The 17,157-nt window shown below is 43.1% G+C and overlaps 1 protein-coding gene across 13 annotated transcripts in view; it reads left to right on the top strand.

The window, feature by feature from the left end:
* Nucleotides 1–16,073, top strand: part of ANK3 (ankyrin 3) — a 353,784-nt gene extending 337,711 nt beyond the window's left edge. For 12 of the 13 annotated variants that reach the window (XM_071564343.1, XM_071564342.1, XM_071564344.1 and 9 more), the window contains 2 exons: nucleotides 11,569–11,661; nucleotides 14,672–16,073. In XM_071564343.1, coding sequence (XP_071420444.1) covers nucleotides 11,569–11,637 — 69 coding nt within the window. In that variant the 3' untranslated portion in view covers nucleotides 11,638–11,661; nucleotides 14,672–16,073. The remainder of the gene's footprint in view (nucleotides 1–11,568; nucleotides 11,662–14,671) is intronic. The other variant, XM_071564341.1, reaches the window with a different exon arrangement.
* The last annotated feature ends 1,084 nt before the right edge of the window (nucleotides 16,074–17,157 follow it).

Here is a 17,157-nt window from a genome sequence, read left to right as displayed (position 1 = left end):
GTTTGGGATGTCTTGGGCCAGATTCAAAAAGGGAAACAGAAATGCAGTTTGCAATATCCAGTATTTATGTTTTTTAAATCGGTTACAGACTGTCATTGAGTAGCATACAGGAAATTTTCTAATTTCTCTACTCAGGAAAAGGTTGATTCAGACAAACATCATGGGAGAAAGGCCTCTGCCCTGTGTCCATCACACACAGAGATATGATGCCTTCCAACAGGCATGTACACACAGACCTGCTCAGCCTTAGAGTTGAGGAACTCCTTGGGGTTTGGAGGGGAAAGCACTGAGCTGTCAGAGGGAGCCAGCACAGAGTGGATGTCTCTCTGCAGCTGTGCTGCCTCTTGGCACCAAGCTGAGATCAGTGTCAGGCTGTTCCCCTCCTGCCCTGAGCTGAGGTCTAACAGCTCCTTCTTAAGAAATTGCAGAATGATTGTGCTTCATGCTGCAGTTTTGTTACTTAATAGCAGATAATTAGGGCACAGGAAATCCATTTACATAGAGAAGTTCTTCAAAATGCCTATTTGTAATCTTCTGTGTGGAGAATATCCACTGAATCTTTCTGTGTGACTGTCCTCCTTTCTTAATTAGGGAATTTACTTCCCATACCTTGTGAATCTGTGAAATTTGTTTGAAACAGTAATTTTTCAGGAGAAATCAGTGAGCTATGACAAGGTTATTTTGTACACAAAATATTTAAGAACTGCATAAAATTTAGAAATTCTGCAAGTCAGGTGTATTCCAAATACCATTTTCAAGATGTAAAGGCTGCTGAGATATTCCATAGCTGGTATACCTATCAAGTTACAGCATGCCAAGGAGCAAAACCACCTCCCCCACTATATATTTTAACAGTGAAACTGAGAGTCATTATGTACATAACGAGACAGGGAAAACACTGTCCATGATAACCTCTGTTTTCTTCTCCTAGTCCTGATCAGCATGTTCTGTCTTGCAAATGTGCTGTTCAAATGTACTAAAACTGCATTTATTAGGAATATAGTGACAGTGACAGTGAGACTGAGAGTGATTCAAGCTCAAGTGAAGAGCAGAGAATTACTACAAGAGTTTATCGACGGCGATTGATTCTGAAGGTATTCTTTGATTTGGATTCTTGACACAACATTGGCATGGACGTGGGTTGGAGTTCTGTGACAGAATGTCGCTTTTGGCATTCTGGAGTCCCTCTGGTAGTGTGCTTTCCAATGTCAGTATGGATTTATAACCAAGTGCTAGTCAGCCTTTCCTTGCTTAACCCAGAGGTTTATGGTTATCTTTTGCTAGAAAACAACTGTGCTGCATGGCATGTTGTGTCCTTCACTGACACTGCTGTGCATGGCATCTTAAGGACTACAGCTAGATGCAGTGTGTTGGTCTGTTATAAAGCAAATATGAGTTGCAGACAGATGGGTAATGTTTTTTTCTTTTTTTTTTCTGTTTTCTTTTTTTAAAAAAATTTAAGTTACAAGTTAAACATTTACACGAATACACATGAGTGGAATATAGGAGAGTATGAACCACGTACTCTGGTTGAAACTTGCAGTTCTAAGTGTTTAATGGATTCTGGAAAACCTTCTCAATACAACAAATGATCCTGATTTTAAACCTTTGCAAGTTAATAAAAATCTTCGCATTGCCTTCAGCAGGTTCTGTTTAGTACATTTATTTACAGGTGACCTTTATTTATAGCACAATATACTTTATATACTGATAACAATGACATGGTCATATAAATAATTGCATTTGCCCTCATATTTTTTCTGATGTGGTCACACCGTATGGCACTATTTGCCTGCAGCATATAGCATGAGAAAGTAATTCTGCATCGGAAACCATTATGCTAATCCCTCAATAACTTACAGGATTTATTAGGCTCTTATTAGAAAACCATGTAGTCAAGCCATGAAAAAAACCAGCCAGGCACCTTAGTGCCATTATGACACTATCCGAGTTTGCCTAAGTTATAATTGTTATTTTAGCAATAATTTTTGACATTGCAATTGCACATATCTATATCACTGTTGTTTCCTTTCTTTGTACAGTGGAATCTGCACACAGGCACTGCATCTTTTGTGTAATGTGGGTGGCAGGCTGCTCTGCACAGCTGCAGTCCAAGATACAGACACTTTTGGAAAAGGCAGGATGATATTTCTGACTTGTCTTCATTACAGATTGCTTCATTATACCAGTCGTGCTTCTGTGTGGGACAAGGCAGGGATGGCAAAAATGAGCTCAGTAGAAGCAAATGTTTTGTCTCAACCCTTGTCTCTAAAGATGGAACCTGCTGCCTTCCATGAAAGGCCCTGGGCAGGTCAGGGTATAACCCTTCATCAGTAATTCCCCCTGCAGATAAGACATGACTGCTCAGGCTTAGGAATGTGGTTTCTGTTTTCAAACGGGGCAGGCAGCCTGTGGGTAATTACAGACCCTCCAAGGCTGTAGGAGCGTCTCTGGTAAAACACAAAGTGTAAGTGTGCTGCAGGTTTCAAAGGCTGCATAGTTGGCCTGTGGCTGAGGTCCCCCACCCAATTTATGTCTGAACTATTTTGGTGTCCACTGGTTTGGAGGCAGGAAATGTTGGAGTAGTAAAGGGAAAATGTGTCAAAGGCAGCCTTCACTTGGTTTCCAAGTACAGACTCTGTGTTTAGACAAAGGCACAGAAAATTAATCTTAAATGTGCTGGTATAATTTGGGCTTGAACTTTTAACAGAGCAACGGTAAAGCAGAATACGTGGTGTTGCAATCTGCAGCTAGTGCAGACACGGTGGGGAGGATGTGCATGGTGAGTGGAGGTGGCTGAACCCGCTCTGTTGGGAACGTATCTGATCTCAACTGGATTGGAGCTGTACCTGTCTCTTGATTAGAAAATAAATGTGATGCTTCTGGTTTTTTTCTGATCATTTATAGCTTCTTTTTTATCCTCCACTCTGCATCTCAAGACAACCTTAAAACAGAACAAGAAAAAAATTGAAGCCAGCAATCATCAAGCCTTTTAGAGAAAGAGTTTGATAGTGGAAACAACCATTTCAATGAGCATTTCAATCATGTAAAGTTCATTAAATGGTGGGATGAAGGGGAAGAGTCAAGCTTTAACATTGGTAGGGATCTAGACTTTAATTTCTGCACATTCCTGGGAGCAGAGTTTCAGTGTGAGGGAACTGAAATCCCTCACCTAACCTGAGGATCAGGGAAGAGGTCTCAGGATACAGTGCTCAGAGGCATAGAGCAACTCTCTCAGCCTGCAGAGTAAAAATAACTCACATATTCCTGCTGCAGGGCCTCAAGCGGTGGTCAGGAGCAGCAGGCTTTTGCCTGCTGGTGTCTGATTGCCTGGCAAGCCCAACTCCACAGCCCCAGTGCCCCTCTCAGGCTCACACTAAATGGTACCCACACACTTCCATGGAACAGTAGTGAGAATTAGGTTCTCCTTCTAGCCTGTTTTCGAAAACTCCTGGTAGCCAAAGTTGTTAAGGGATGATTCAGTGTAGGAGACAGGGACATTTTCCTTCTGGGTCTCCCGTCCCACAGGCAGCAGGTGCCGCACACTGATGATGAAATGCTCCAGTGCTATTCTGCAGTTGTGCCCAGGCCATGGGGAACTTACCCTACACTGTCTTATGTTGCTGTTAGTTAAGAGCCAGGCCTAGACACCTCTGTTGAATTTGCACTCTCTGGAATAAGAGCTGCTTTGAACATCTGAAAAACCTGGGCACAGGTTTCACGAATGGATGCAGTGTTTTGCCCATGCCATCAGCTCGCTCTGCTGGTTTGTGTCCAGCAACAGTGGAGAGGGGATGAGGCTGTGCTTGGAGCCTCTACTGGGCAGATCTGCATGTGGGAACTGTGTTGTTTTACTGTAATCTTTACTGATAGAATCATAGAATGATTTGGGTTGGAAGGGATATTAAAGATTATCCACTTCCAGCCCTCCTGTGGACAGTGACGCCTTCCACCAGACCAGGTTGCTATAGCCCCATCCAGTCTGTCCTTGAACATTCCACTGATGGGGCATCCACGACTTCTCAGGGCAACCTGTTCCAGTGCCTCACCACCCTCACAGTAAAGAATTTCTTCCTAATATTAATTGCTCTTCCCCGTATACATTACTGCCTGAGTTAAAAGCAACAGAGGTACCCACACAGCCTGCAGGGATGAAGTTTAGTAATGCCAAAACCTTGAGGATAAATTGGGTCCTGTGGAAAAAAGGCTTTGCTATGTGCCTCCACAGGTACTGTCAGGGTTGAATTGCTTCATTGCCTTTGCTCTTCTTTCCCAACTTGTTTTTCCTTTTGGTGCCATTCTGCATTATTGCTAAAACTATTATTTCCATTTAACTGCTAACTTAGTTCTCTGTCCTGGCCCAAGTATGGGGAAAGGCTTTTCTCTCCCCTGGAGGTGTTTTCCCAGCAGTCCAAGAGCTGAGTCCTGTCAAGTGTTCAGCATTTTCGAGCACATTCCCATGGGATTTAGCACTTCAGAGGGCTGAGCCCATAAAACCAGACAAGCAAGGACTGATGCCCATTTCCACATGTATCAGGATCGTATTCTAACCTCAAGGTAGTGCAGATGTTTTTGTTTTTGCTTCTGCTTCCTTTCCTCTCTTGTGTTCACATGGTGGATTGATGGGATAGGGCATTGCAAAAGAAATGGGTTTATGGCAGTGCAGGAATGCGAGCAATTAGCACACAAGGGAAAAATAAGAGTGCTGCCACAATGTGCACATTCAGAGCCTGATCCAAAGCTCCTTTTATTCAGTCATGGCAGATAACAGCGTCTGATTTTTCATGCTTTTTCAGAGGTTGTTAAATCTTTCATGGATACAAATTTTTGGCAAAACTGTCTTGCAGGATTCTTGCCAAAAAAGTTTATGGTAGAATGTAATGGAAAATAAAATGTATTTCTAAGCAGGGGTTATTCAAATCTGCTGTAATTTAGTATCTTGTACTTTTGTAATTTCTTGCCAATTTTTATTAACGATTTTTCCGTTTCCATGCATTTTGCCATGAAATGCCCCATTACTGACCATGGAGGGTTTGGTTCAGCCTGCACTGGACAAGTGGCATGGGAGCCTGAGCCATTAGTCAAAACTAGAACCAGCAGCTTGCATGGTCTTACTATTCAGAGGAAACTTATTTATGGAAGGTGAAAATGTGGCCATCCTGTAGATGAGAAGAATTAAGGGCCTGTGCCCTATGTAAGGCAAATGTGGGTGTTTTTGTGTTTTCAGCTGGGCGCAGCCTCTCCATGGTAGTGCTGCAGGTTTACTTTTCTCTGTAGGTTCCCTCACCATGTATTGCCCTGGGACAGTTGGAGCTGCCAGCCTCAGTAAGATACCACGGGGGTAAATTAACCCACATGCTACAAGTGCTGTTATGAGGTCTGTTTGTCATATTACCGTTCATGCAACAAGCAACAGATCTCTGACCCAGCTCCCAGTAGTGGATATACTCTGTCCCATTTGCAGCACCGTTTCCTTTCAGGTCTCCCTGGCTTGCCTGTTGGTTTATTGGCCTTTTTTTCCCCCTCCTATGGCTTTAGCAACACATCTGCAAACAAGCAAGTACAGACTCAGCACAGGCACAGGCAGAGAGTCGTGGCATCTGATTAACAAGGTCTCCCTGAGTAGGCAGAATTCACTAATGAAAATGACCTTAATGAAAGATGTTTGTTTTTCCTGCCACTGCCACAGAGGCTTGAGACCCCAAGGAGACTGAGACGCAGCTGCTGTTTATGCATTACAAGAATGTGATCTCAAGACTGAAGGGATTATAGCCTGATGGTGGCTTAGGCCAGTAAGGGAAGAGGTCTGAGCACTCTGTACAGCTCCTGTTCCCATTGCAGCATTGCCTCTGGTCTTTGGCAAAATTAAATATTTAGGATATTTTCCATCTTGCTTATTTCCACCTGCTTTTAAATTCCTTTTTATCCATATGGGTAAGACATCCAGCTACACCTTTTTTCTCCACTATTACAAGAACACTGGATGTATAGGAGGAACAAAAGGGACTATTATCTGTCTAGTAACAAAACAAACATGACAGAAAACCAGAGCTCTGACAAATCTACAGTGAACTTTGGCACAGTACTGCAGTACCAACTGTATAACTCCATTTATCTGGAGGTCCCTGGTAACACCCATAATCTGCAAATACCTGTTAAGAAAATCAGTGGAGCTGGCAGAAGGCTTTGAGGAAACTGCTTTTTGCTTCTCCTGCCCTGGAGAGCAGCAGAGAGAGGATACCAGCTGGCTTTGGCAGGACTACACTCCAGTGAGCAGGGTGACACTAAGGCACTCTGCTTTGCAAAGCTTCCTGGCATGTTCTGGGGCTGAGGCTTGCAGACTGCAGCCTTTGTATGCTTTAGTCCCAGGGATATAACTGGGCTTCCAGTAATCACGGTATTAAGTTTTCTCCCTGTTTTTCTAAGGCTTTTGGTACTGTGACAGTGATTTTGACTGGTCAAGGGTAAAATGAAGCCCACATAAGTATGATGCAGCAGAAAGAATTTTATTCTTAACTGTGGTGCAGATGCGCTAGCTTTGTGTTTAAAAACAGCTTTTGTTGACAAGGTCATCTAATGTGCCATTCTAACTCAAAGCTGGTTTGAGGTCTTACAAGTAAAACTGCCAGTGGGTAAGGGGTTTTTTTCCTAGCAAACATCCGTCTTTATAACTGCATAGGATTAGAAATGTCAGTAAATCAGATCTACCTCCTGCCAATTGTGAGCCCTCCTGCAATTTGTTTAACTACCCACCAGCAAGAGATTTGTCAAAGCTGGATTTCACGCGGGCTGACTGCTGAGTGTTTGCAGCATTTATCATTAAACTGTGCTTAAAGGAGCATGTAGCTAATTAAAAAACAAGATCCACCACACCTTTAAAACTGCATTTTATTTCAGAAGACATGTTTCAGTGCATCAATACACTTTTCATTTTAAAGCTGAACACAGAAATTCTCATTGACTTGTTTTAAGGGATAACCTTGCTGATAGCTGCAGTAAGTCAGAAGAACCAGTACACGCAAGTGGTGTTGGTGTGTCAGGTTGTATTGTGACCTTGCTGCTGGCCATGTTGGTTTATTTCTGGGTTTTATGGGTTTTTATTCTAGTGACTTTGGAGATCCTATTCATGAGAGGGAACCTTTCCATACCTTTGTGCTCCATAGGATGTCTGGGCCAAGTTTCCCTCCTGCTCCTTAGGGCACTGTGTGCAATCCCACTGGGGAGTCTCTGAACCCATGTGTGGGAGGCCAGGAAAGAAACTGTGCAGATAGTTCTCCATCTGTTATGCATCAGATTAAAGTATTAAGTCACCAGAATCAGTATTTCCCCCTCCCATGTCTTTGTGAATAGGAAACCCCAAAGTTTTCAGTTCCCAAAATCTTTACCGAGTCTCTGTCCCCCTGCCTCAGCAGCAGTCCCTGTCCCATTCTGGTTTGTTCTGTCTTGCTCATGAGAAAGGAAGCAGTGGCTGCTGTGCGGGGCCCTGCTCTCCTCGGGGGCCAGCCTCATACTTCCCTCCTCCTGCTATCGCCTGACCACAGTGCTCAGGCAGGTGTGTGATGTCTCCTTCCTGTGACCCTCAGCAGAGTCCTCTGGGGGAATGAGTCGTCCAGGCTCCCTCTCAAGGCTTCAGTAGCCACTTGTTCTGCCATGCTTTTGTGGGGATGCCACCATTCCCAGGCCTGGGGACCTCAGCTATGTTCCTTGAGCCCCAGGGGTGTCAGATGCAGAACCTCATCCTTATAGCCCTATGCAGTGGAGTCCACCTGGCTGTTGGTCCTGTCTGTCTCTGGGTGATGCTTCCTGAAGCACCGAAATTCAACAAGCTTTGCAGCTTCTATTTAGCCTGTGAAAGCCTGGGGAAAAGGATGTGCAAAATGCCTGAAACTGTTTCATTGCTTAATTATCAAGCTATCATTTCAATACAGCTTTCAATACGAAAAAAGCAGAAATTCTGCACTTGTGAGGAATGATGAATGCTGGCTGGGGGCTCAGCCCGAGGCAGAGCTGTGCTCAGCTCTGCAATACTCCCCTCTGGCTCCCACCTGCTGCCATCCCCCCAGAGCGAGGGAAATGGAAAAGCTTGGCTATAGAAAAGACCACAAATGGCTTGTAATCAAAAGGAAAGGCTTATTTTGCTTAGAGCTTGGAAATACCATACAGTCCTAATGTTACAAAGCACATATTGAAAAAGCTGTGTTTGTAGGGAAAACGGGTTTAAAAAAATAAACACGGCATCACTGTGTTTGTTATAGAGCAGTGCCAGGAGCTTATGTAGACAACTGTGTAGTGTATAGACCACTGTAAATAGGAATTATATTTGCCCTGTGCTGTTTATTACGTGGAAGCATTATGAAAGCTTGATGTTGAGCTGTAATAATCTCATTTTAAATATTATTTTGTTGTTAATGTTTATATAACATGTTTTATACAATGTTTCTTTCTTCTTCCTTCCTCTAGTTGTGATTTTTTTCCGTAGTGGGTTGAGGGGAGATGAAAAGTTTTAAGGTTTTCTTTGGTTTGTTTTTTTAAAGGATATTCATTTACAATTGGAAATTTTTCATATCTAGGCCAGCTACATTATCATTATGTTTGCTTTATTTGTACGAAAGATATAAGCACAGACAATGGCTATTTTTGAAGCACCAAAAGCAGTGTTTGCTTCAGTACCCAGGTTTGGAAACACGACCTTGTGAGGTAAAGTTAGCCAAGTTCTTCTGGAACAAGTTCGTGACTACCAGCTAGCCTTAGACTAAAGTAATGTCATTTATTTATGACTTCAGCAATAATTTTTGTGGTGAGATTAAGTCACTAGTGTAGCAGTTAGGCAACTGCTTTTACATTAATTTACACTGGTCCTGCAAATTGGTGGTATTACATGAAATGATGGCTGGAGTGCTGCTGATCTCAGTAAGTCACGGATGGAGCTATAGGTCCGGGCAGGTGTTACTGTGCCAGGAAAAGTGTCATGTCAGATGCCTTTCTCCATTTTGTAAATGCTGAAAAGTCTTGTCTTCTGTGTGTGTGTTTCAGACCTCGTGTTTAGCAAGCTATAGGCCAAGCTGTCTTTTTAAATTGCAATTGTCCCCCATGCTGGACCATGTTTCTGCGTGTGCTGGGCACTGAGAAGCTGTGAGAAATTAACGGATATCCGATTAGAGATTATATCATCATAAATGTGTGCCTCCATCTGTAGGACTCAGACTGACCATGAGATTTTGTTGCACAGAGAGCTTCATACCATGAATTAGGTAATAACAGCAATGCGCTAGAAGCTCACTGCAGGCTTTCAGGACACATTCTGTAGAATAAACTCACAGGTATCGGCATACTAAATGAACGTGGTTTTCATACAATTTGTGTGACATAAAGCAAACTGTTATATAAAGTTGAAGCTAGCATGTGCTTGTTGCTTGGATTGGTGTGGAAATATGTGTGGGTTTGAAAGAATATAGGCTCTATTGCTAATCTTATAACACGTTCTTTAGGGTGAGGAAGCAAAAAACATTCCTGGTGAATCTGTAACAGAGGAACAGTTTACCGACGAAGAAGGCAACGTCATCACAAGAAAAGTAATCATGAATTACATCACTGCTCTGAGTCTTTGCATTCAAGTAACTTCTTTTTAACATACTTTCTCCCTTTAGAATCTAGGAAAAAAAAAATCGATACTTTTCATGTATTGCTTCCCACAGATCACCCGGAAGGTAGTAAGACGCGTTGTTATCCCTCATGAGAGGAAAGTTGGTGAAATGGTAATGGAACGGGGACTACAAGGAAATAACAGTAGATGCAGAGGGTTGTGTTGACTGCTAGAAAGTGCTACTAAAGGGCTGGAAGTTTGCATTTAACAAGAAGCCTTGGCAAAGTGCAGTGCTTGTGGTTATTGGCAAGTTGTGCGTTTGGGTAATGGGGCAGGGGTGTCTGTCTGTGCTTTGTGTGGGCAGGGGCAGCATCAAGGGGGTCCAGATAAATTCTGTTGCCACAGAGCATTAAGATCTCTCTGTAAAACAGGCAGCAGTCTTAAGTCATAGGTTTGGGGCCTGTTTTGTGCCATCACAATGAGCCGTGTCCCTGCATTTAAGCCCTTGCAGAATATGTGCCTTACACCTGTAGGTGTATTTCTGCCAGCCCAAAGGAATGAGCTACACAGTCTGATCCCCACCAGCCTCACACTTATCTGTGTTATAGCCCTGTGCTAGTGACTGAAGGTTTGCAGGATTCAGGGGAACAAGAACATACCCAAGCAATAGTATCCTTTACAAGCAAGCACTGAGATAGGATTTTGTCCCTGGTGATTAAAACTGGAAGCCCTTCTGCAGGGCTGGACTATGCTGAGCTTCATCATCCTGAAAAAAGAGGACAGCAGGAAGGACAGGACTGTTGTGTGCCAGCATGCCCCAGCCCTTCTTGCAGAGAGCTCCAGGGGTATGGGCAGGCTGTGCATCAGCTGTCCTATGTCCCAAGGAACCCTTGGGAAAAAGGGCATCGCCTCCAGAATCAAACGGCTTCAGAGTAGCTCATGCCTTCTTTCCCAGCACATGGCCCCGGGAGGTCTTTGTTTCAGTAAAACTGTCATTAGGGTTAATGAAATTCTTGTCTGAGTGAAAACAGATTCAGAAAGGAAGATAACAAATACTCTTTATCTACTGGTAATAAAAAAAAGAAAAAAAAAGGCAGGGGGGACACACATGTCACAGAAATAAGAGCATTGAAACAAACATATTTTCATTCCCTCTTTCATAGTCATTTGTCAGGGAAAAAAAATCCTGCCCAGCAAGGGGGAAGCATTTTCAATTTACTGCACCAGATTAGATTAGTTGGAAACTACAAATAGTTACAAATAACATCAATGCAGATCACCTGAGGGGTAAATTCTGCCAATAGCCACACATAAGCAGATGCCTTTCTCTCTCTGATGTGAGTGAGGCTTGTGATTACTGGAGTATTTATTTTTAGATGATTATTGAGCTACTTTTAATGAGCGAAGATGAACTTTATTTTGGGGTTTGCTTTTTTAAAGACACTGAAATCTGCATTACTTGTCACTGTCATTGGTTTGACTTCTGTGCTGCTTCAGTGGTGTTTTTTGCTGGCTTTCTTCCTCCTCTCTTTACTCCATTACTAACCTGCTCACTTTAAAGCACAGACGTTGTGAAACATCATAAGAGGAGCCACAGCATATGCTGTTGGGAATGTCTGCCAATCCAGCTGACCTGCGAGGCTGGTTGGGGAAGGAAATTTTTCCTTGCCAGTGGCCCTGGATCCCACTGCAGTTGTCGGCAGGGGCTCTGCCTAGGACTGCCAGCTGGGCGCTCCAGCTCAGGGGTCATGCTGAAATTGTAGACCTGTGTTTCCTACTTGAAGATGATATTTCAGACCTGTGCTTTTGCAGATCAGCAGAGTGGATAAATGGATTGTGTGTATCTTTGAAATGAAGTGTTAATGTGATTTAACTGCTTTTTACTTATCCTGTTACAGCAAAATGTGGAGCCTGTTTTGGAAGCAGGTTTATGATTACAAGTGCTCTCTGCAGACTATGTTAATGTTTATACTTTTCCTTTGAAGCAGGGAGAAGCTTATAAGGTTAAGACAAAGAAAGAAGTCAGACACGTGGAGAAGAAAAGTTACTCATGAAAGCTGAAAGCAGACCACTGAACGGTCAGTGTGATCCATTTTCTTCCATTGCTGAAGGCTTTTGCCAGCACGGCGCTGTGCAGCACAGGGAACAGCACCTGGGCTGCACAATGGCTTGACTCTGCTACCCTGACATTGCTTTCCACCTGCAAAGCTCAATAGCTTGTCCTTGATCTTGTAGGCAGAAAATGTCCTTGTGTTCATGTTTAGAAACTGAGCTTTACTTCTTGGAACATGAAGCAAAGCAATACTGAGGCATGTACAAGATTGCTGGGAGTTTTACCATGTCTGTTGTTTGTAATCCTTTCTACACTACTTTCTACCCCTACAAATTAACTCTAGCACAAATAGTAAAGGAGCTGCACACAGGTAAATCTACTGGGAGTGAGAGGCTTCTTCCACTGTCAGGCATGTGATCTGAGGCAGTTATGCAAGTCAAAGTCCTTGTAAGTGAAGTGTCTCAATATTTGCCAGCAAATAATCCCTACCAACTGTTTCTTGTGCATTTTATTGATTCAGCCTTAATGATTGTAGCAAACCAGCAGCTGATGGTATAAGCTAAAACTAAATGCACAGGCCAAGACATCTTTTCAGGGGCTCTGTAAGGATGTAATGAAGCAACGCTGAAGCCAGAGGTTGCTTTGTCTCATTGACATAACCACAGTCACGCAGAAATGTGCTTGTAAATACAGGAAGAGCTCGTCTGTGTCTATCAGTGCTGCTCAGTCAGTCATGGCTCCAAGTGCATAGGTTTACCATGTTCAGGTCTTTTTTCTACTCAGAACTTCTCTTAGTTTTGTTTGGTTTCAGGAACTGGGCAGAGGAAGAGTTTATGAAGTGCAAGTCTATGTGTTATCCTTTTCTTGTATATCTGATATTGGATTGACTGTAGGATTTAAGAGCAGGATAAACAGGACCTGGAAAACGTACTAGATAGTGATGTGGAAGAAAAGAACAGAAGCAGAGTGACTGCTGCAATGTAAGGTTGCCCCTAAAGCCACCTGTGCCTGTGAATAGTGCCATTTGAGATGAGCAGCACTTGGTGTGTGGGATCTAGCTGAGGGATTTATGGTATCAAGCCACAAGGAGCAAGCTCTGTGAGGCAACTGGCATGCTTTCAGCATATGGTAAGCACCTACTTGTATCCATCTAGCACAACTGCTAAATTCCTGCTTTTATTGAGAGCCCTTCTGTGTGTGCTAATAGAATAATAAAGCTTCACCTGGCTTGCTGCTCAATGTGCTCATGAAATATTTAATGTTTTGAAAACGGAGGTGATTCCTGTGAAACAGCTTTCTCATTCATGGAGTTCAAGGATACAGGAGGAAAGCAAGACAAAGGGATGGCATTGCTTTTGTGAAATTGTGTCCCATGTTGTTCCACTGTCAATCTGCAGGGGCAAGCCAGTGGAAACATGTAAATTCAAAGGCACAGAAGCAGTGAAGCTGAAGAGCTTGCCAGCATCCAGGCTTGGTGCAACACACCTTGGGTATATGGGAGAAGCATTTCCTTTTAAAATAAAATTACATAAGTAAAGCAGTCCTTGCCTAGTGTATGAAACAGAGTCTGACCTTCAGGAAGCCAGAGACTGAGTTCCTCAGAACCAGATTTGCTCCCAGGACTGTTGATGCATTTCTCCTGTACTTCCTAGTAGGCAACTCTTCTGTGCTAGAGCCCCTGAGGAAGTATGAGAGTCTGCCTTAGATAATGAACCTTTGCTAAGGGGGAACTTTGTCCTGTAAGATGAATCTCTGTACTCCAAACTTTGATATGATAAGCATGACCAAATGAGCATTAAGTAATTGTGAGCACAGCCCAGAGTCCATTGAAAACATTTTATTTGGATGCAGAAGTGGAAGTACTTGCACAGGCAGGAGATTCTAATAGAAAACCAGTTTGTTTTGTAATCACAAAAGACAAAAGAGTCCTGTGGGGGAGGCAGAGGTGGTTCTTTTCCTTGGAGTGTTTGAAAAAACAAATGACAATGTTAGCTAGATTTTGCTGTGAAAATGTGTTTGTCACCATTGCAAATAAACCCATTGTGAAACAGAGGTTGAAAGGAAAAGCCAGGAACTCTTGCGTGCAATTCCTCAGGACAGCAGCGTGTGAGCTGGCGTGACTGCTGCAATGGGAACAGGCGGCTTTTAGCAGCAGGACAGATTTATGACAACTCTAGATGTGGGCAAGGACAGATTGCTTTAGCATAGAAGGAGAGTGTGGACCTGTGACCTGATTAGTAAACAGGCATGTCCGTGCCAGCCTGAATCCCGCAGGCACCGCGCAAGGCACGCTCCCGAGCAGGCTGCCCTGTGCCCAGGTGCTCGGGAGCCGCAGGTCTTCCAGCTCCCGCTCCTCGTGTGTTTGCATTGCTGCTTCTTGCCCTCTTTGCTGCAAGACATCACTATTGTTATACAGCAACAGACTCACTGTCCTCATGTGCATGGCTCTGTTTGTAAGGGCAAGAGCAGGAGCTGGGCTCCATCTCCTTGGTGCCAGGTGGGAGATGGATGGGGCTGCTCCTCTTCCTCGCTTTGTCCTTCACCAAGCCTTCTAAAGGCTGGAGTCCGCATTCCTGGCTCTGCCAGTCACGTTCCCCAAGCAACTGGCAGAGGTGGATGTGCAAGGAGAGCAGGTTTTCCATCACTGTTGGGGGTGCTTGCACACAATGAAGAAAAATGTGCTGTGGAAGCAGCAGCTCTCTTACTCTGGAGATGATGCCATTTCTTTGACAGTAAAAATACCTATTCCTTGTCATCATTGGATCTGAGGAGCTGGTGCTGTGTCTGGGGTGATGAAACGCAGCACATTGCAAACATATTTGTAAATCAGTTCACAAGCAGTGTGGACATCTGCAGCTGCATTTTCCCCTCATGCTGGGAGCTCAACTAATGTCATTACCTACCTAGAAAGTGGGTGATTTATCCATTGCAGAATTCCATCATGCCAGTTACCACTTTTCTTTTAGTCAGGAAAAGGCACGAAATTGATTCTAATGAGATATTCTGAAATGATTTGTGCTCTCTTCTTTCCACAGGACTGTGTGCTTTTACTGCCAGTATTCTAGAGGGACACTCAAGGAAGAAAAATCAACAGGAATTAAACATTCACCTATAAAAGTGTGTGTGTGTTTGCTGCTTCCCCACATTAACCGCATGGTTTTTATGCAAAAAGAAAAAAAAACCAAACAAAAAAACCCCAAACAAAAAAAAAATAATTTAGCATGAGGCAATTTACAGAGCATGGAAATTCACGTTCATTCACAGGATTGGAGGGTGCACAGTTACCAATGCAGTGTATATACAAGATGCCATGCTGTTAACAGCTTCTTTCAAGCAGTTTGATGTCATCTCAAAAGAAATAAATTCCTGTGGCAAGAGAGGATGTGTGAAGACAAAGTTGTTAAACCATGGAAAGACACTAAAATTACTGAAATCCACAACAGCTCGCCTTATTTTTCTTGGACCCAAACTGTCAGGGTATAAAACACTATTTGTTTCTTTTTTAAACATCAATAGTTTTGCTGTAAATAAATAACACTGTATAAATTCTAACAAAATAGAATAAATGTTGATAAGGCACTGCCTTTTCGATCACAAACAGAATATTGCAAATGCATTGAGCAGGCTAGGTGTCTCAAATGGCTGCACCTACAGGGATATTCTGGGTGTATCTTCACAGATTCTTGTATATTAGCAATTATAATGTTTGTATATGCAAAAACGCTAGCTTGATTTTAAAAAAATCTTTAAAATCTGCTGCAAATTTAAATGATTCCCAAAATGAGGAATTCTGTAGTTCTGTGAAAATTTTTCTTCAGAGTACTAATATTTTGATGCATGTGTTTCACCTTATTTTGATTAAATCTTTTCCAGTTTTGCAAACACTATACCGCAACATGAAAAATAAGATTTTATCTGTAAACACAAAGCCCTTCATCTAATATTTGTTGCTGTTGCCAATTTTTCAATGAAATGACCTAAGACCCATAACATATACAGTAGTTGCATTATGGGGAGGGGGGTGCTATCTGTTCTTGCTTTATAACGGGGGTAATGCTTGCAGCTTTAGAAGTGGGTTGGTGCTCCAAGGAGCACAAGTTTGGGATATTTTTAAATGAACTGAAGAGAAATTATTAGCTAATAGACTGGCAGCACGCTGTAAAATTATTACTGTATTGTGTACTGGCTATAAGATGTAGAATCTTTCAGTAAGCCAATCATCTGTAATCATTCTAGCAGTGTAATATTAGGTTGTTAAGGCTGCTGTGTTTTAAAGGGCATTTTTATTTGGGTTTTGGTGAAATACTTTAATTTGTTGATTATATTCATATGGAAACAGCATTCATTGATAATAGCTCTAATTACATATGTATGAAAACAAACACTGGATGATCTAGTTGATTATTTAAGCATAAAATAAATTGTGTTAAAACTCTTGGATAACGTGTATTCGGCAGTGTTCTTGTACCCTGCAGACACGAGACTTCGCAAGGCCAGCTGTTAACCACCCCTGGCTCTCAGCTTCTTTTTCTCTTTGCTTCCTCCTCATCTTCCAAGTGTGACAGGCCATCTCTTGGCAGGCTGTCCCCAGGTTGGGGGAATGGGAGGCACACCCAGCAGCCAGCAGCACATGCCCAGCAAAGCTAAGGAGAACCCACCTCCTTGGAATGGAAGAGATGTGGGGAAAGGGCCTGTGCAACAGGGTATGCACAGCCTCTTCTCCAACACGTGTGAGCTCTGGACCTCCTGTACTTTCTTTTCCCCCTAAGAACCACTATCAAAAGCAGTTTTCTCCCCAGAGCACATCACTCAGACCAATAATCAACCCACCAGCCATGATGTCATTAAAGTGTACATCCCGTGTACATTGCATGCACTTCCTGTGCATTACAGGTGATGGACCTATATAAAAAATGTGGCCATAACAAAGGTTTGTAGGTAGCATCATTACACTCACTGCTCTGAACTGCAGGCTTCTGCTCAGGTTTAATACTCAGGGATCAGTTTTACCTGGCTTTTAAGGCAGCATGAAGACGACGTATTTCACCCCAGCTTGGCACATGAGGAAGCACCGCTCCTACAGATTCACCTCAGTCTGCTTCTGATCCCACAGGAACTGGTCCTCACCTGGGGTCAGTCAGCAAAGCTCTCCTGACTGTGGTGAGGAGCACTTGACTTCAGGAGAACATAACAGGTTGGTTTGTCAGTGTTTCTGAGTTATTAGGGCCATCAGCTATGGAAGCAGTGGCAGTAAATGAAGGGGTTTTCACCACTTGAGCAGCCAGTCTGTGTTGCAGTGCATGTTTTACCTAGGTCAGGATACTACTGATACAACGCTGATGGTTTGGGTCCTTATGCTACACTTTGGAGGACAAATGCCACTTTACACCATTGGAGAACAAAGCCATCTTACTGCAGTTCACAGTCCAACAGCAGTGATCATCCTGCCGAACTCGCCATCCAGATGCCTCCCTCACTCTCACAAGTATCCAGATCAGCTGAATGAAAGAGAATGTTTACA

Source organism: Pithys albifrons, chromosome 9 (genome assembly GCF_047495875.1).
Source record: "Pithys albifrons albifrons isolate INPA30051 chromosome 9, PitAlb_v1, whole genome shotgun sequence".
In the NCBI taxonomy this organism is placed as follows: domain Eukaryota; kingdom Metazoa; phylum Chordata; class Aves; order Passeriformes; family Thamnophilidae; genus Pithys; species Pithys albifrons.
This window is presented reverse-complemented; position numbering and strand designations above follow the sequence as displayed.